The 19934-nt window shown below is 37.9% G+C and overlaps 1 protein-coding gene and 1 long non-coding RNA gene across 3 annotated transcripts in view; one reads left to right on the top strand and one right to left on the bottom strand.

Annotated features, from left to right (window-relative positions):
• The window catches only part of PIGK (phosphatidylinositol glycan anchor biosynthesis class K), a 183863-nt gene extending 169935 nt beyond the window's left edge, over nucleotides 1–13928 (top strand). The window contains exon 11 of one of the 2 annotated variants that reach the window (XM_009211223.4): nucleotides 10415–13928. In XM_009211223.4, coding sequence (XP_009209487.1) covers nucleotides 10415–10531 — 117 coding nt within the window. In that variant the 3' untranslated portion in view covers nucleotides 10532–13928. The remainder of the gene's footprint in view (nucleotides 1–10414) is intronic. The other variant, XM_003892091.5, reaches the window with a different exon arrangement.
• A 3623-nt stretch (nucleotides 13929–17551) lies between these two features.
• Nucleotides 17552–19365, bottom strand: LOC103886139. Its single transcript, XR_002516566.2, has 2 exons — nucleotides 19207–19365; nucleotides 17552–17894 (listed from the first exon to the last, which is right to left on the bottom strand). It is a non-coding gene; the product is annotated as an uncharacterized LOC103886139 (long non-coding RNA).
• Nucleotides 19366–19934: the final 569 nt, after the last annotated feature.

Raw genomic sequence — 19934 nt, 5'->3', positions numbered from 1 at the left:
TTGTATTATAACTTGAAGGATGCCACCATAGCCAACATCACCAATAATGGAACAAACTGATCATAATGTGATACAATTAGGACTCAGTATTACTTACAAAGTATTTCTGATAAACAAACAAAATGCATAAGCTGAATCTAATTATGAGAAAACATCAGAAAGATCCAAATTGAAGGGCATTTACACAAACAACTGGACTTTACTTTGGTTTCTTGCTTCCTTCCCTCTTTCACCCTCAATGTTGAATCCTAGGATGAGAGTTACTTTCTTCAAAGTAAATTAAAGGTAGAATGTCATTGCCATCTGACCCTTATTTTATATACTAAAGAAGACTAGGATGGTATAAAACAAACAAACAAAAAAGTTTCTTTGTATAAGAAAGAGCTCTTGGACATTTGAATGTAAAAGCTATATTGTCATTGCTCTTGTTCTCCCTATTCTGCCTCCCTCTACCACACTGAAGAACATTTGTGATACTATTGGGCTCACCTAAATAATCCAGTATAATATCACTATTTTAAGGTCAGTGGACTTGCAAATTTAATTTCATCCATAATCTTCAGTTTTAAAGTATGCCACTCACAATATTGGAGGATGTTGCCTCTAGAAATATAATAGAATCCAAAAAATTAGGAGTGGTTACTAGGAAACTAAGCCTGGATGCCTCTTCAGTGGATGCCACTCCTGTGGAGATCCTTGGATTTCATTAATTGCACAATGAAGTAATACATTGAAATGAGATCCACTGAATGGAATACCACAACAGGTCTTGCTGCCAACTTTGAATGTTTTCACCAACTGTAGTTACTTTGCCCAATTGGAAAGTCTTTTAACCTCCTCCATTGGAATTCTATTTTTTACATGATTTTAAAAGAATTGTTTTTTGTGTGCCTGAGATGGATTCTCACTCTGTCGCCAGGCTGGAGTGCAGTGGCACCATCTCAGCTCACTGCAGCCTCCGCCTCCTGGGTTCAAGTGATTCTCCTGACTCACCCTCCCGAGTAGCTGGGACTATAGGTGTGCGCCACCATGCCCAGCTAATTTTTGTATTTTTAGTAGAGATGGGGTTTACCATGTTGACCCGGATGGTCTCGATCTCTTGACCTCGTGATTCACCTGCCTTGGTGTCCCAAAGTGCTGGGATTGCAGGTGTGAGCCACCGCACCTGGCCAAAAGAATATTTTTTAACTTATGACTTCTCACTATGGAATCCTAAAGTAGATTATACAAGTGATCACTGCAATTCTTAATTTTTCCTTAAATCCTAAAACCAAGAACATTAATGAATTGGCATTAAATAGATGATGTTTATATTTGAATAATTTATATTTCTTCTCTTCAAGAGGAAAATAATACATAACTAAGACAAATTGGCCTGTTGTATCCAGAGCTTGTGAGGGCCTGATCAGGTTCAAAAATAGGTATCACTAACAGATCAAAATGTAGTAGACTGACACCCATATATTAACATTTAATTTAATCCGTCATTAATCCGTCGTGTGAGATAATAAACCAAATATCACCAGTGCCCTGAAAAGAAGAAATTAATTCTTACTGGGGTATGAGAATAGACTTAATCTGGAGGTGAAATTTGAGGTAGGTCTTAGAGAATAATAAATAGGTATGGAAGACTAGGAAGAATTCAGCTATTTTTCTTTACTTCTATTTTTTTAAAACATAAAGTTAATGTCATAACTGTGTTATTCCACCCAAGGAACTCTGCCAACAATGCAAGTAGATTCCTTGAATACTTTTTTAGTATCAGATGTAATAAATAGTTTCATGTCTTGTTCATGTATTGTTTATTCATCCAGGTTTGGCAGATTTGTTTGTGAATTAGTTTTATTGGTGTATAACAAACTTAGTGATTTAAAACCATTATTATCTCGCACTTTCCATGAGTGGAGTCCAGGCATAGCTTAGCTAGTTCCTCTGTTCAGGGTCTCACAAAGTTTTAATCAAGGTGTCAACCAGGACTGTCATCTTATTTGAGGCTGAGGGTTCTCTTCCAAGCCTACTAATTAAAAGAATTCAGTTCTTTGTGTTTGTAGGACTGAGGGTGTCAATCGGTTGTAAAGGCTGTCTGCCATTCCGTGTCTGTACTGCACTGTACAACCTGGCCGCTTGATTCAGGGAGGCCAACAGGAGAGCATCTTGGCTACTTCGAATATATCTGTCTTTCCAATTTCAGTCTCTGATACCTAGACCTCCTTTTAAAGGGCTCATCTGATTATTTCAGTGCCTTATTTCCCACCTCTCTCCTTATGCTCTGGATAATCTCCTTTTTTATTAACTGAGAATCAACTGATTAGGGACCTTAATTATATCCTCAGAATCCCTCATATGCCATATAATTCAGCCTAATCATAGGAGTGATAGTCCATCATATTCACAGGTGTTGTCCAGACTCAAAGGATGGGTATTATATAGGGCATGTATCCCAGGTTGAGGGTATCTTAGAAGCTGTCTTACATTCTGCCTACCAGTTTGACTTATACTATTAATATAATTTGAAAAATACAAATTGTATTTTATATAAAGGATATAGACTGGAAATATTAATAAACTACCACTAATTAAATAGTTGAACACAGCTATTTTCTGAAATAATTATAACTATAACCTTAGTAGATTGTTTTATACTTTATTTCCTTAAAATACAATTTAACTGAACTGATATGCTCATTATACTTTAAGAATCTCATTGAAACCTTGGAAATTTTCCATTTGCTTCCCAATAAGTGTGTACAGTTTTCAAAATCCTAAGTTTTTTTTTTTTTTACATAATTTTAATACTTAGATCTGTGCTCTCTTAACTATTTTGAAAGTTATGTGGTAATGTTCTCCTAGCAACATGGAGGGGGAAACAAAATACTATTTGCAATTGGAAGTACAGTGTTGCTTAGCTACCTCTCTTTTAAATTTGAAATATTAGGCGTTTCAATAAGAGGGTAGCCCTTAAGCTTTTAAGTGTTTGCTTATAACATATTGCCGTGTTTTATGTACGCTTTTTACCTTTGTATTGTAACTTATTGTGAAAGTTTAAAAAAAGAGGAGTGCATTTAATGGCAGTCACTAGAGTAACTACATAAAATCAGTCATTTTTTTAAGAAGCTCTAATGGACACAAATGAAATTACACGATATACTTTAATATGAACTTACCTCAAATGCAACTATACTGCCAAATGCAATAATTATACCAATTTTGTCACTTGATTTTAAGTAAAATCATTGTAAAATGACTAAAAGGTTGCATATAGTTGTTTTAAAAATAGCAGTGTTGTCATATGGCAACAGTATCATTAAACACATACTGAAAAGGCACTTTATTACATTATGTTGCTGTTATGCTATTCAGGTTACTTTTTCATAAAGTTGGGTATCAGTAATAAACAGTGTTGCTGCAGTGCTTCTCCTAATTTGGAAAAGAGTATATGAAGATTCTTCTAGGTGGATTCCTTCAATACAAATTTTTGCTGCATAATCCGATTTCTCCCCAAAATAACTAAAGTAAGACATACTCATTATAGAAAACATTTTCAAAAGCTTAGGTAAGTATAGAGAAGAGATTTAAAACCAACTGTACCCCTGCTTCCCCCAGAAAAACACTAAGACTTTAGTATATTTCCCTTCTTTGCATATTGTTATAGAAAAACATCGTATTTCAGATTCAATTTGCATCATTTCCATTTTATTAATTTAGTATAAGCATCTCCAAATCATTAAAATTATTTGAAAATATTTTTATTGATTAATATGTGGATGTACAATGTTTCCTGTATTATATGACTATAGATTCCTTCCTGTTTTTTATTATGTAGCCACTGAGAAGAAAGCCTTTGTGCAAAACCTTTGTGAGCATTTCTGAATTCCTTAATATAGATCCTAGAAGTGTTACAAATCCTAGGAATTGGAATAAATGAATTTTAAAGACCTCTAAACATGTTAACGGGTTATTTTCCAGAAAAGTTGACTGTCCTTATTAACATTTACTAGTTTAATTGTAAGAAGAGGAGGAAATACTTAATATATTGTGTTTATGATGAAGAAAAATGATTTTTTTCAAGTGTTAGCCATTTGTAATTTTGTGAAAATATTTCCCTGTTCCATTTATTGATATACCCTTGTGTTTTACTGATTTGGGGGAGACCCTCATGTATTGGATTTATCCCCTTTTCTGTCATAGTTTCCATTTATGTGCCTATTAATTTGGTTTCTATATATTTTGAAATACAGATCTTTCAAAAAACTCTTCTAAAAATCCCTTTACAACCAGGCGTGGTAGTTCACCCCGGTAATCCTAATACTTTTGGAGGCCAAGGTGGATGGAGGATTGCTTGAGCTCAGGAGTTTGAGACCAGCCAGGTCAACATGGCGAAACCCTGTCTCTGCCAAAAATACAAAAATTAGCCAGGCATGGTGGCACACACCTGTAGTCCCAGCTACTTGGCGGCGCTGAGGCTGGCGGATCACTTGAACTTGGGAGGTTGAGGAGTCTGCAGTGAGCTGAGATCATGCCACTGCACACCAGCCTGTGTGACAAAAACCCTGTCTCAAAAAAAAAAAAAAAAAAAATTCCTCCACCTTCTCTTTATTTTCACTGATTGCTTTTAGGCTTACTAATACCTTTATCATACAGATGCTCCTACATTTTATCTTTTTTTTTCTTCTCTATTTTTATATTTAATTCTGAACCATGTAAAGTGTGTTTTTGTTTACAGTGTTGGGTTAGGAACAAAACTGATTTTGTTTCCAAATGCTAATCCATTGTTACAGCGCCAGTAGGACTACTATTCCCTTTCCCACTGATATGTGATAGCCCTTTTGTAATATACTAAATCCTGGGATACTGGACTGATTGCCTAGTTTCTATTCTGCTTTATTCATCTTTCTACTTTTGCATCAGAATCACATTATTGTTTAGCGTTTTTTTTGTTGTTTTTTTGTTTGTTTGTTTAATATTTTTGACTGTTTACCCCTCTCTGTAGAGTAGTGTAGAGTGTTTACCTTACATCTCATGTTATGGGTATTCATGGTTATTTTGTTTTTTATTGTTATTGTGAATGAAATTTTTTCTATGTTCTGAGTCATATTTGCTGACATACTTGAAAGATATTTTTAAAAAATATTTATATGAAATCCGAGCCCTTTATTCTCAATAATTGTAAGAATTGATTTTATGGAGCTTTTTGATATCTAAAGATAATATCTATGAGTAGTGAACATTTACTTTCCCTTCCTGCATGTTATGCCTGGATTGGCTAGAAATTCCAGAATAATGTTAACTAATAATGTTAACAGTGGGTGTTCTTATCACAGGAAAGTTAAAATCACGATTAAGGAAAAACTGTGGTCATCTTTCAGTTAAAACCCAAATCATAGTTGAAAACAAATCATCCTTAATTTTCTAGATTACATTAACTGCCTTGCACATTTATCATGGAAAAAGGTACATAAAGATCTTGGGTAGTGTGCATTTCCCAGCATGGGGGTAATATGTGATTACCTCTAATTGGTAACTTTAAAAAGAAGAGGAACCAAACTTCAGATCTAGACTTCAGTTGGAAGAAGGCTAAAAGGAAGCTAGATGAGTTAGTTTCTAGATTCCCCTGCGTCACCGTCTTTCCTTGAAAGCAATTCCTGGCATGGTGGCAGTTGGAGTTTCTTTCTTTCCAGGAAAACTATAAAGGAGAGCTAGAGGAGAGTACCACTGCATCTCCACTAAACTGAGGGCTTGATCTGCTGCCTGTCATGCTGTTCTTATGCCATTGTTAGAAAAACCTAAAGCTACAAGTATGGAGATGGGAACTTTTTCTATTTTGTTATGGTGATAAAGGATCAGGGTTTTTCTTTTCTTCACGTTAATTGTCACCACTGTGGATGTATTTCATAACTTTTGATGTATTATGAACCACTCCAAACTTAGTAATTTAAAACATCAGTCATTTATTTAGCTCACAATGCTGCAGGCTGGCAATTTAGTATGAGTTTAGTTGGCAGTTCTGTTCTCAGGCTCCATCGTGAGTCTGTGGTGTGGTCAACTCTGGATTAGTTAGATGGTTTTGCCCTTATAGTTGGCCGGTTATTAGCTGGAGGGAAGCTCAGCTCTTCTGTAGCTGATGTTTCATCCTCTAGAAGCTTAGGCTTTTTTCCTGGTGGTGGAAGAGGTCTGAGAGAGAGCAGAAGCAAGCCAAGACTCTTGAGGCTAACTCGGAGTTGGGACACTGTTACTTGTTTTGCATTTTGTTGGCCAAAAGAAGTCGTAAGACCTGCTGATTCAAAGGGTAGGGATATAGATTCTACCTCTTGATGACAGCTTCTGTGCAGAGGTGTGCCACTGGGAACTGGGAATGAGTTACACAACTCTGGCTGCCTCATAAAGCCATCTTTCTACTGCATAAGCACTGTGTCTGTTAAACAGCAGGCGGAAAAAGGGAGTGAGCTAAAGTCCTTTACGCAGCTGGCAGAAGTATTGTGTTTCACAGAGCAAAGCAAGCCTTTGCATGGTATCTACCAAACAGAAAACTGAGACTACCATTAATTTGTTTCTAGTGCTGGTTTCTGGGACTTTCAGATAGTGAAACTGTTAGAGATTTCTCATCAGAGGTTAACTGAATTTTGGTAGGATGTGCTGTTGTCTTTTTCTGTGCCTTTGTATGCATTGTTGTGAGAAGGTGGGAGAGACTGCACTAGGGGATTCTATTCAGATACCATCTTAAGCTGAGTCTAAAGTGCATTTAGTTCATAATGCATTTTCCATTTTTATTAATCAAAAAAAGGTATTGAATAAACATTAAAAAAACATAGCAACTGTAAAGAGCAGTTTTGAAAGGCCAAGATTTGCTGTTTTTGGTAGCTGGTGCAGTGTTATCATGTGAATAAGTTTACCGTTCCATTATAATTTTGGAGAAATTACATATAATTCTTAGTCCTCCATTATTACTTTTAAAGTTTGCTGTTGGAGAAATAGCACTTTGATTTTCTCTTTGTTCCTACCCTGGCCATCAGTGATCTAGATGTGAAACACATACCTGTCAAGGAGGTTGAAAGACCAGAATGAAGTGCCTCCAGAATTCTCCAAGCCAGCCTGTGGAATAATGGGTCAAAATGACTGCCAGGGCTAGTTGTTGAATCTTTGGAAAAATGATACTTTCAAAGATGCTGTTTTTTCTGTAGTTGTCTTATCTCTGGCAACTGTTTCTGGCTGCTAAGTTTAAGATCTGATAGTAAAATTACAACCTCAAGAAATCCATTTCACTGGAAAGTCACTGGAGTTATTACAGCTGCAGAATTAAAGCCAAAATTGACAAATGGGATCTAATTAAACTAAAGAGCTTCTGCACAGCAAAAGAAACTACCATCAGAGTGAACAGGCAACCTACAGAATGGGAGAAAATTTTTGCAGTCTACTCATCTGACAAAGGGCTAATATCCAGAACCTATAAATAACTCAAACAAATTTACAAGAAAAAAACAAACAACCTCATCAAAAAGTGGGCAAGGGATATGAACAGACATTTCTCAAAAGAAGACATGCATACAGCCAACAGACACATGAAAAAATGCTTGTCATCTCTGGCCATCAGAGAAATGCAAATCAGAACCACAATGAGATACCATCTCACACCAGTTAGAATGGCAATCATTCAAAAGTCAGGAAACAACAGGTGCTGGAGAGGATGTGGAGAAATAGGAACACTTTTACACTGTTGGTGGGACTGTAAACTAGTTCAACCATTATGGAAAACAGTATGGCGATTCCTCAAGGATCTAGAAGTATCATATGACCCAGCCATCCCATTACTGGGTATATACCCAAAGGATTATAAATCATGCTACTATAAAGACACATGCACACGTATGTTCATTGCGGCACTATTCACAATAGCAAAGACTTGGAATCAACCCAAATGTCCATCAGTGACAGACTGGATTAAGAAAATGTGGCACATATACACCATGGAATACTATGCAGCCATAAAAAGGGATGAGTTTGTGTCCTTTGTAGGGACATGGATGCAGCTGGAAACCATCATTCTCAGCAAACTATCACAAGAACAGAAAACCAAACACCGCATGTTCTCAGTCATAGGTGGGAACTGAACAATGAGATCACTTGGACTCGGGAAGGGGAACGTTACACACCGGGGCCTATTATGGGGAGGGGGGAGGTGGGAGGGATTGCATTGGGAGTTATACCTGATGTAAATGACGAGTTGATGGGTGCTGACGAGTTGATGGGTGCAGCACACCAACATGGCACAAGTATACATATATAACAAACCTGCACGTTGTGCACCCTAGAACTTAAAGTATAATTAAGAAAAAAAAAAAGATTTGCTATTAACTACTTGATTATTATTTCTATAATCTCTAATGAATGTAGACCTTAAATGGTGTTCACCATTTTTTGAAAAACATGAGTTGGTTTAAATGCCTTCTTAACTCTTTTAGCACTGAAGTTCATTAATTGGATTTATGGAACAATTGTCTATAGCCTGTTCTCCTTAGTTAAGAGTTTACATTGGTGCCAGATTTTGACAATATGTATTTAACTTTTCTACAGTAGTAACCTAAGTGTAAGTGTTTTTAAATGCCATATAAATCAGGGACTCCTAGTTGTTAGGGAAAATCAGTATCTTATCTCTCAAACTAGGTCAGTGCTTTTAAACTGGGCTTTCAGGGAATATCTATAGATTGTATAAAAGTGTGCTTCCACTAATAATGAATAATCTTTTCCCGGTATGTGGAAAAGTAGTTTTAGATCTTAAATGTTTTCAACCCTTTTGTGTGAATTACAAATTGTTTGACTAGTAGAAAATAAACAGGACAAAAACTGAGCAGTGATCTTGTTTAGTTCACTCACTTATTTTTTCATTGACACATGCTTGTGATATTTATATAGCTTATGTTTAATATAGCTTTGCTTTTTATTAAATATTCTAGATTTTCTACTGGAATTAAGATTTGTCACGGTATTGCACAGAAAGCACCGTAACTTCAAAGAGCTTTGCCATTACAAATGGTTTGAGAACCCCCGAACTTACCATCTTGTAAGATACTAGAGGGCAAGGACCTTTTGCGTTTATCATTACACATGTTGAGTGGAAGCCACTGCAGACTCTTAAGTGGAAAATAACATGAGGAAAATTGGATTTAATATTTTGGGATAAATTTTGGGGGAGTTTTCTGGATGGACTGGTAGAGGTTGAGGGTAAGCATAGGAATGAAGATGGAAGGTAACCACTTTAAACACTGGTAGGTCAGTTTATATTAAGCATCTGATTAAAAGCTCTGAAAACTCTAGCATTATGATCCAAGTTAAAATATTGAGGTAGCTTCCTCTCCTTTTAGTTTGAAAAGTTAATTTTGAGTTGATGAACATTATATGATGACTAAAGCCAATTTTAGCTTACCATTTCTCTCCCCGATGGTCTAAAATATGCTTCTAATATCATAACTGTTGTTAGAGTCTTGGCCGGTAATTCAGTAAGTAGAAAAGAGTCATTGTCACAAACTTCCAATTACAAGGCTGTAATGTAGCTGTTGAAATGACAACTAAATGAGGAAGACTTTTCTTGCTGGACAGAAAAGCATATGTGACACTTGGGGGTGGGGAATAGAGAAGGGTGATAAAAAATTGACTTCGATGGACTTTGATATTAGGGAGTATACAGGGAGATAAATGATAAAGGTAAATATAATAGTGAATAGGAGTAACAGTAGAAGGAGTTACAGTTCAGGTACTATAGGAACTCAAAGAAAATAACATAGCAGGTGGGAATAATGGTAGAGTCTGGAGGAGGCATTTGACTTAGTGAGTTTTGAATAGGCACAGTGAATAGGTTAAGGAGCATTCTACCTCAAGGGAAAAACATGACCCAAGGCACTGGCCCTCAAACAAGTGTGTGTTGAATATCTGATGGAGTTGGGTAGTGTTTGTTCTTCCACTGATTTACTCAGTATGATACGTGAATGCCTCTTGAATGGCAAGCACCGTGGCAGGTTGGTGCTGGGAATATAATAAGATGACCCTCATGGAACTACAGTGTAGCAGAGATGGATAAAACCAACAAATTAATGAATATATAAATCCAAAGTGAGAAAGACTGTTAGGCTACTGAATAACTTGAGTGAGGATAGATGGTGTGATTGGGTAATCAGGGAAGGACTCTTTGATGAAACAAAATATAAGCTGAAACTGATCTTTCTTAGGAGCCAGTTTACCCTGTGGGATATTTACCCTGTCTGAAGTTTTTACCATTGTTGATATCCCAATATACTTAATTTGACTAAACTAGTCCCCCTTCAAACACAGCCAGTGAAATTTCTCTTTTTCATCAATATTTGCTTTATTGATTGCTGAATTATTTACCTGTTATAAAATTTATCATGTTATTCTTGTTTTGCAGAAACCAAAGCTGAAAGACTGGCATCCTCCTGGGGGCTTTATTCTGGGATTATGGGCACTTATTATCATGGTTTTCTTCAAAACTTACGGAATTAAGCATATGAAGTTCATTTTTTAGATTTGATGATGAGTGAAGAAAGCATGGAAGACTGCAACCTTGGATAATAATTTATGTCATTATATATTTTTAAAAATGTGTTTCTCTTGTGTGAATTGGAAATAAGTATAAGGAAACTAAATTTGAATCAACTATTAATTTTATAACTTAAAGAAAAATAATTGTTAATGCAATTGTGTGATGGCACAAAATATATTCCAGTTTTGTATTTTGTGTATTATAAAAGCAAATGGAACAAAGAGATCAGAGTACATTGATTGTTTTTGAAAATAGTAATTTCCCCTTATCCCCTTTTCATTTGGAAAAGAAAAAATTGTGAAGACGTTAAATTCTCACTAACAGAGGTAACTTCGGTTAATTATTTTCTGTATATCCTCCCAATCTTTCGACTTATGCACATATTTTTTTCCCAATATGGAGATCATATGGAATATACTATTTTGTAATATCTTTTTTCATCTTACAATGTATTATCAACCTTTTCCCTCTCAAAAATACATTGTGAATAACTGCATAATATCCACTGTATGAATATTTAATTCATTTCACAGTCTTCTATTGTTTGACCACTTACATTGCACCAAACATTTTCCTTTGGTTTATTCTTTAATGTATTAATATTTTACTGCTGTTCACTCATGGAATCCTGCAACTTTAATTAAAAGCAAAGATGAAAAATTGGTTTTTTGATCTATGGCACTGACAGTCTCCAGGACCTTATATGTTGTCAGTTTATTTGGGAAATTTTAGACCTTTGATAATTTCACTTATTGACTGCTAAAGAGAAACATACCCCATTATTTTTCATTTGTAAGCGTTCTGTGATCTTCTAGAATTGGTCACCTCCTTTTCATTTTCCACCTTGAAAGAGAGAGCCAACAAGGACTTTATTTCATTCTGTTTAAGGTAAACCTTGCCCACTATCTGTATCTATACTTTCCCTGAGAAAAAATCCCATAAAGTGGATGGACCTGCGAAGAAAATGTATGCTTATGGCCTAGCCTTCATGTCTGGCTGATGTATCCTATAAGGCAGTAAGGCCTTTTTCTGGTCTCTGATAAGATGCAAGAGCTCACATCCCCATCACTGACATTTTAGCTTGGAAATAATATTGAGGCTGTGCTATGACCAAGCCCTGATACTGTTTTTTCTTTTCAAACTTTTGCGTATGAGTGGAGGAAAAGCCTAAAAGTTCAGCATTTATGTCTGGGGCGATACCTTCAAGTGTCTTACCTGTTTTATGCAAGAACTTATGTGTCCATCTTTATTCAGTGCAAAGATCTGTTTTATAATTTTGTTTATGATTGTAGGTAACATTAAGAAGACAACTCTTCCTCCACAAGAAAACCTCCTAAAATATTTCTTAAGATTTGTTTTTCCTTTTGCACTTAAAATATTACCTTTTAATTGCATGCAAGGTTGTCATACTTTTCACAGGCAAAGGTTTGACTGTGTTATCTCCCTAGTTAGAACAAATGATATTGAGACTTTTTGCCAGTTCTGAATCTTTATTTTAATTGATCTTTTTATTGGTATCTTATATAAATGAGGAAGGAAAATTTTGTCTGATTATGTGAAGGATCTTTCTGTAGGTGAAAAGAAGGGAAAATAAACTTGCAATTGAATAGACTGATCACAGTAGCACTGAGACACACACAGATTGACCATGTTACCCTCCAGACACTCATCCAAGGTCATGGACACCGTGGGGAGGCGGAGCTATTTAGGGTGGTAAAGGAACTATGATTGTTCTTGAGCCAAAGTAATTTAGTTTGAATATAATGAAACATACTCTGATGGATAAAGACTGCTAGAAAGTAAAAGGATTCGTCTTCAGAGGTTACAGAAGGTGCCCTTCTTAGTTAAAACCAAACTGGGAAAAGTAATACTGGATAAAATATTCAGGATAAATTTTGCCTCGGCAGAATTTCAAAGGGCAGTTATTCCTCTGTTTCATTGTTGAATCTTTAGAATATAGTTAAAGCCAAAAGCTTAAAATATGTTAAATGTTTCACTTATAACCATAATCTTTTTACATAGACCATACTCTGCCTTCATAATAACTAAATCCTCTGCATGTGGTAGATGAGTATATTTAGGAAATATTGTCATTGCAATTAAATGGCCTACACTTTAGACGATAACATAAAAACAAATCTTTAAATATATTCTACTTGAGTCACAAAAGCTGAACAACAGAAAGGTGTTTTGGTTTTGCCTTTCTCACAGTGTTGTGGTGAGAATCAGATGAGATAATATTTTGACTAAACACTTTGGAAATTGTAAATATATGGTGGCGTTGTTCTTGTGTCAGCTCAGGAGGATACCATAGGGGAAGTTAATGGTGACAGTGTCCCTGTTTCTGTTGCACTTATGTACCTTTCTAAGCTACTCAATGTGATTCTTGTTCTCTTTGCTGTTCTTTTTCTCCTTCCCCATGGTGTCCTTCAGAGAGAAAAGGAATGTAGATAAATGAATCCCAGCAGATGTGTCCTGACATTTCAGGGAGGGACAGGGTGTAATGATGCCATCCTGCAAAAGGCAGCCTGTGTGAGAAAAAGAAATCAAATGATGTGGATTTTAAAATTACGAAAGACATTCATTTGCAGTTTGTGAAGGGAAAATGTAGTTTGGATACAAAGCTGATTAAATTGGATCAAGAAAAATTAGAATTAACTGCAAAAAATAATGCATGCATTTATGGTTTCGATTTTTATATATTCCCAGCTAGTTGAGAATGATGATTCCCACAGCAAGCATAACTCAGCTTGTTTCTGCTTACTGAGTATTTTCTACTATGGTATATGTTGATAACATTTCTTCCATTATGTATGTTGTATACCAGAGTTACAGTTACTGTGGGAATCATAATTTGAATTTTTGACTCCTGCGTTTCTGGAATCTTTACAACAAATGTTGCATTAACATATAACTTTTTTCAGTTCACTTTACCAAAATTAAGCCCATCTTTAGTAGATACTGTTTTAACATGTGAAAGAAATACGTTATAAACATACCATAAGATATGGCTACAAAATAAGGAGATCAGTATCCATTTTTGCTTTATAGAATTGGCCTTATTGCTTCATTGTCACATCTCATACTCAAGGGCATTTACTACAAAGAAAGCATTCTCCAATATTGCTGTTCTGTTGCTGCCTGCCCTATTTACACATGTACCTGCTACTTAAATAGGAAAGCGTTTCAATTCATGGACAATACACCTTGGTGGTAACCAGGCTTTTATTTTATTTTATTTTTTTAGTGTAAAAAATGTACTGTTTTAGAAATGTGCTGTGAAATATTAGGTTTAACTGTGTAGATCCTAGAATAAGGGGATTTATATAGATGAAGTTGTAACCAAGAAACTGGTTATTAAAAATTTACTCCAAACATGGAAAGGTGGCTGTGTCATTCTTGTGTCACCTGCACAGCTTGCAGTCTCTGAGACTTCGGAGGACTCTGAGATTTGCCTGCTGAGGCATACCCAGTCATAGGGTCTGCCAGGTGAGAACCACATGATATGATCCACATTCGGTTTCCTCTCTTTCGACTTGGAGTGCCAGCTGTGACTGTGCTAGAGTTTCAGGGATGGGCATGAGCGAAACTTTCTTAGGGGGTCATTTAATAAGGTCATAAATGTAAAGCAAATCACACAATGTCCAACATATATGAAAAGTCAATGTTTTGTTCTTTGCTGGGCAGGACTATCTTGCTTTTAACTTCCACTCAGGCCCAGGGTCTGGTCACTCTTTAGAGAATATTAGCTTTGCTATTCCTAGACTGTCCTTTTCCCATCTGTTTTCAGCAGGCATCACTTTTGGGTAACAGTTTCTTTCGATACTATCCAACGATTTTAATCCATAGACTCTCTTTGCCTCCCTTTTCCAGATGTTTTTCCTATTTTAGGTAGGTTGAGACTTTTCTCATCTTCCCTCGGCCTTAGTGTTCCATTGTCGTCTTCTTTCATATTCAGTCCACTCTGTTGGGAACACACCTTTAACATGACTTAAGGGACAGTCTTTCCTCACCCTCAGATTGCAGACGTCTGGATAATCATCTAGTACTGCAAAACAGTGAGCATTACATTTCCAAGAGAACATATCCCCTACTTTCCCTACCCTTTGTTAGAGCTTTTTTAGTTTCAAATGATAAAAACCCAGGTAGAACAAATTTAGGCCAAGAGGGGAATTTGCCGGAACAATATTAGGATATTTTGTATAATCTTTCAGAGTGGGGTCAGGTCTGAGCCTCATCAGGCACTGGAGTGTCACCTGGATTCTCTTCTCTCTGTGTGTTCCCTTTATTCCTCCTGGAAACTGGCTTTCTGACATGATGGATAGAGCCTCATATTCCGTGCTTCTACCACAAGAGAGAGGTAAATTACTCTCTTCCTTTAATTCCAGTTCTACAAGTCTTGTGGAAGAACAGATTAACCTTATTGGCATCACGAGTTCACAGGCCAGAGGGCTAAGGTCTTGTAAGCCCATAAGGACCTCTGGTGGCATACCCCATTAGCGCTCCTCCCAGAGAAAGGTGGGATCACAGGAGCCAGGCAGTTACCCGTATTACTTTCTGCTAACTTGCTGTTCAATGGGTGGCCCATGGAGCTGCAGTATCTCCCTTGTAGCTTCCTAGAAATGCAGAATGTGATGCCCCTGGCATCACATTGTTAAAATCTTGCATTTTAACAAGATCCCCAGGAGTTTGTGTGCCCATAAAGTAGCAGAAGCACTGACCTACTACAACTTTCTAGACCAAACAGCTCAATTTTATCTCCTAAAAGGAGATTGTAAAAGAAGATTACAAACACTAGTGAAATAAGCAGCCATGGTTAGCATCTTTTATGGGTTAATTGACTCTTTAGCATTATTCCTGACTTCTATTCAGACCTTGTAAGACTGTGCACCACTCTCATTCTCTTTCTGGGGCTTTTTCAAAATACAATAAATGCTTAAAACAAGCAACTAATTAGCATTTATATGTGTAGTATCTTCAAATCCCTTGACACTCCTCTCATCAAGACATGGAGTCTAAACTCCCCACCTCTTGAATATGGGCTGGCCTTAGTGACTTAATTCTAATAAATATAATGTTACAGAATACTACTGCATGACTTCAGAGATCATAAAAAGGATTATAGCACCTGCCCAGCTCTTTTCTAGGACACTTGCTCTCGGAACCCAGCCACTGTCCCCTGAGGAAGCCCAAGCTGCATGGAGAAGTCACATATGTGTATTGCGGAGGGCAGCCCCCTGGCTGAGGTCCCACCAGGAGCCAACATCACACTCCAGAGATGTGCAGGCAGGAGCCTCCAGATGTTTCCTGACTGCAACCTCAGGAGAGACCCCCAAGTGAGAACCACTTAGTTATCCCCAGAACCATGAGAGAGAATAATTGCAAAAGGTTGTTACTTTACTCCATTAGTAGAGCGTGGTTTGTTGTACAACAATTAGTTATTGAAACACTGTGTTAATGAGCTACACACTCTAGTAGATGCTTATGAGGGATACAAAAATCTAATACATTAAAGAGTTACAGTGGATTCCAGAAAGGAAAAAAACTACATAGCAGAAAATGACAAGTGCTATATAAGAGTTATAGGATAGGAGCTTAAAGAGAAACCTCTGTTTTTAATTGCTATATAGAGATGTTACTAATCTTTTATTTACTATCAGTTGAAGAGGCACAGCACACATCAAGGAGGAAGTAAAATTTGAGTCATGATTTATAGACAACAAGATTAGATTTCTCTATCCCTTGTCCCTCTCTATTTTCCACTATTGTTCTTTTCAAAATTGTGCATTTTCTTCAATCTTCCTGCTCTACCAACTCAGTTCTTTCATCAAAAGGCTTTGCTTTGTAATCTGAAAATTAAACTGGGGGAAGGTAACCAGCTCAACTTCCTGTTCCACCTCCTACAGATTTGCCTTTATTTTCTCCCATCACAGCCCTACCCACTTCTTTGGGCTCAGAGACTGAGGCAGAGATCCCAATGCTTTGAGTATATTGATCCCATCCCTTTTGGGATCTTGTTTACTCATCTCTTCCTTCAATTTCTTTTTACATAGAAGAATTTCCACTTGAATTTTATAAGATGTGTAAGTTTTCCTCATCTTAAAAATTCCTCTCAAAATACTGTGTCCTCTTCTAAGTGCTTTACAGAGCTCTCCTCTGCTTAGTTTCATAGCTTTTCTTTTGAAAGAGTGGGCTGCATTTACTTACTGGCTTCCCTGCCTTGCCTTCTCTTCATCGTAAACCCTCTTGTAATCTGGTTTCTGTTCCCACTACTCCCCTGAAATGATTCTCTTTACTGTTATCAGTGATGGAACTGCCAAATCCAATGGAAACTTTGAGCTTTGCTAATCTGGAGGTCTTTGCAGCAAGAGGGAGAATGCTTTCATCAGGAGACACAACAGTTTCACTGAATTTGAAGAGAACATTGCCACCTGGTCATTTGAGGCTGTTTGTGTCACTAAAACAACAGACCAAAAATAAGAAGTTGCTTCACTGGTTGGAGTGATTGATCTCAATTTTCAAAGGGAAATTGAGTTGCTGCTACACACTGAGGAGAAGGAGGATTATGTGGAATCCAGGGGATTATCTGGGGTGCCCATTAGCAGTTCTTATACCAAAAAAAAAAAAAAAAAAAAAAAAAAGGCAGACGATTAAGGACTTCACTCTTCTGAAGGAAGTTTTAGGTCACTCTACTGGATAAAGAATTGACCCGCCGAGCTTCTGGCCAAGGTCAAAAGAAATATAAGCCAGAGGTATCAACGATGGCCTTGTGCCCCACTACTGAAATGAGGGCTGTAGTGGCTTTGTGTTATTTGTAGTCTTTGTAGTCTCTTTGGCTATTATATGTTTATGTAGGCTATTTCTTTATCTTTTTTCCATTTTTATTTTTACACAAACTAGTGATGCTTAACCATACATAATAGTCTTTAGGCAAGAAAATAATCAGTGAAACTATCATAGAATTTGAGGAGTAATGACTATAGCTGGCAATGGATACAGTGATGGTTAGGACTGTGCATCTCTTTATTTTGTGAAGGGTGAGAATTTCTTCATTTGTGAGAATAGCAATATCTTGTTAGGTGGAAACACAGAGTTGCTTCATTGTACAGAACTCACATGAGTGAAGGGTAAATATGGAAAATAAGTAGCTAAAGGAATGTACTATTCCCAGTTATCAACTCATTGTCTCAACCCCCAATCCATTTATTACCATTTTAGGATAATGGAGCTGAACCCCTTAAGAATTTCTTCTTTACAGTGAACATGTTGCTAAGCTTTGTCAATAGACAGTGCTGGAGGATCACAGAAGGAAGGAGCTTTTCTTCTTGTTTCTGGTGATCATCTCCTGCAGAGAAAGAGAGAGAGAGAGAGAGATAAATATATATAGAGAGAGAGTACATGTGTTTGTGCACACGCTCTGTGTTTTCTACCGTGCCCAGTGGCCGGCAGCATAGAGCACTTCCTGTAAACAACTTTATAGTGGGAGGGCTACCAGCAAAACACCTTCACTTGAATGGCTGCCTCAGGCAACTGGTTCCAGCCATTTTAAGCAAAGTGCAGATGGTGGGCACATCCTTATGAACATCTTCCCCCAGCATACCTCCTTGCAGAGAGCTGCTAACAGGGCAGCTTCCTCTGAACAACTTTCCCCACATTCCTTCAGGTGGCTTTCCAGTGACTTCTGAGACATGGCTCCTCCCTGAGGATATTACCTTAGCACTCCAAGGGGCAGTTTTCCAGCAAGCTCCACTGACATGACACCTCAGTGAATTTCTCTGCCAGTGTGCCTTGCCATGCCCTCTCCAATGATGTCTGATCTCAGCCCTGGGAGGTGTTGGCTTCTTCCTTGGACTTCTGGCTCAGTCCCAGGGGAGAAGGCTGCCCATTAAATTTCTCCTTGGTAATTGGGATCAATCACTCCACCAGTGAAGCAGCTCCTTATTTTTGGCCCATTGATTTAGTGACATAAACAGCCTCAAATGACCAGTTGGCAATCATCTCTTCAAATTCAGTGAAATTACTGTTGTGTCTCCTGATGAAAGCATTCCCCCTTTTGGGGATGAAGACCTCCAAAGTAGCAAAGCTCAAGAGAATGTGCCTGCCACTCCCGTATTCTTTAGAGTACTTGTTATCGCTCACTAGCAACTGCCCCTTTTGTCAGGCCTCTGAGCCAAAGCTAAGCCATCATATCCCCTGTCACCTGCACGTATACATCCAGATGGCCCGGTTCATGCCTTAACTGATGACGTTCCACCACAAAAGAAGTGAAAATGGCCTGTTCCTGCCTTAACTGATGACATTACCTTGTGAAATTCCTTTTCCTGGCTCAAAAGCTCCCCAACTGAGCACCTTGTGACCCCCGCCCCTGCCCACCAGAGAAAAACCCCCTTTGACTGTAATTTTCCTTTACCTACCCAAATCCTATAAAACGACCCACTCCTATCTCCCTTCGCTGACACTCTTTTCGGACTCAGCCCGCCTGCACCCAGGTACTTAAAAAGCTTTATTGCTCACATAAAGCATGTATGGTGTTCTCTTCACATGGGTGCGCATGATACCTTTACTCTATTTCTTTTTTCAAATTGCCATGTAATTTCTGTGTCCTGATTGGACTTTCACTGATACAAGTCCTTAAAGAAACTAGATGGTATTGTTACCGGGGGGTCCTTGCTCCCAGAGCTCCCAAGATGGTGGCGGACGGCTTCCAAAATGGCGGTGGGCCACTTCCAAGATGGTGGCAAGCCTTGTGTTCTCTGACCTGGGGTTCTTGGCCTCACAGATTCCAAGGAATGGAATCTTGAGCCATGCGGTGAGTGTTACAACTCTATTAGAAGCTGTGGGTTATGGAAGAGAACCATGGAACCCAGTGACTAGTGTTCAGCTTGATTAGGACAAACCCAGGCACTTAGCTGTGCAGGAACAATGGCAAGCCTTTAGCCCCATATGGAGTGGCAATGGGCGCCTAGCTGGATCAGGAGCACAGCAGACACTCTGCCAGATCCGGAGGGACGGAAGTCAGCAGCAGGTCTGTGATGGTGGCAAACAACAGTGGTGGACAGAGAACGAATGCTCAGCTCAAGCCATAACAAAACATGGACCAGAAGAGTACAGTTGCAGGATTTAATAGAGTGAAATAGAGTGAAAACAGAGCTCCCCCATAAGGGGAGGGGACCCAAAGGGGGTTGCTGTAGTCGGCCTGCATGCCTGGGTTTATATCCTGATCCTTGTGCTTCCCACTGTGCTCTCAGGCAATAGATGATTGGCTATTTCTTTACCTCCTGTTTTGCCTAATTAGCATTTTAGTAAGCTCTCTGATTGGTCAGGTGTAGGCTAAGTTGCAAGCCCCGTGTTTAAAGGTAGGCGTGATCACCTTCCCAGCTAGGCT

The sequence above is a fragment of the Papio anubis genome, chromosome 1, assembly GCF_008728515.1.
Source record: "Papio anubis isolate 15944 chromosome 1, Panubis1.0, whole genome shotgun sequence".
Classification (NCBI taxonomy): Eukaryota; Metazoa; Chordata; class Mammalia; order Primates; family Cercopithecidae; genus Papio; species Papio anubis.
This window is presented reverse-complemented; position numbering and strand designations above follow the sequence as displayed.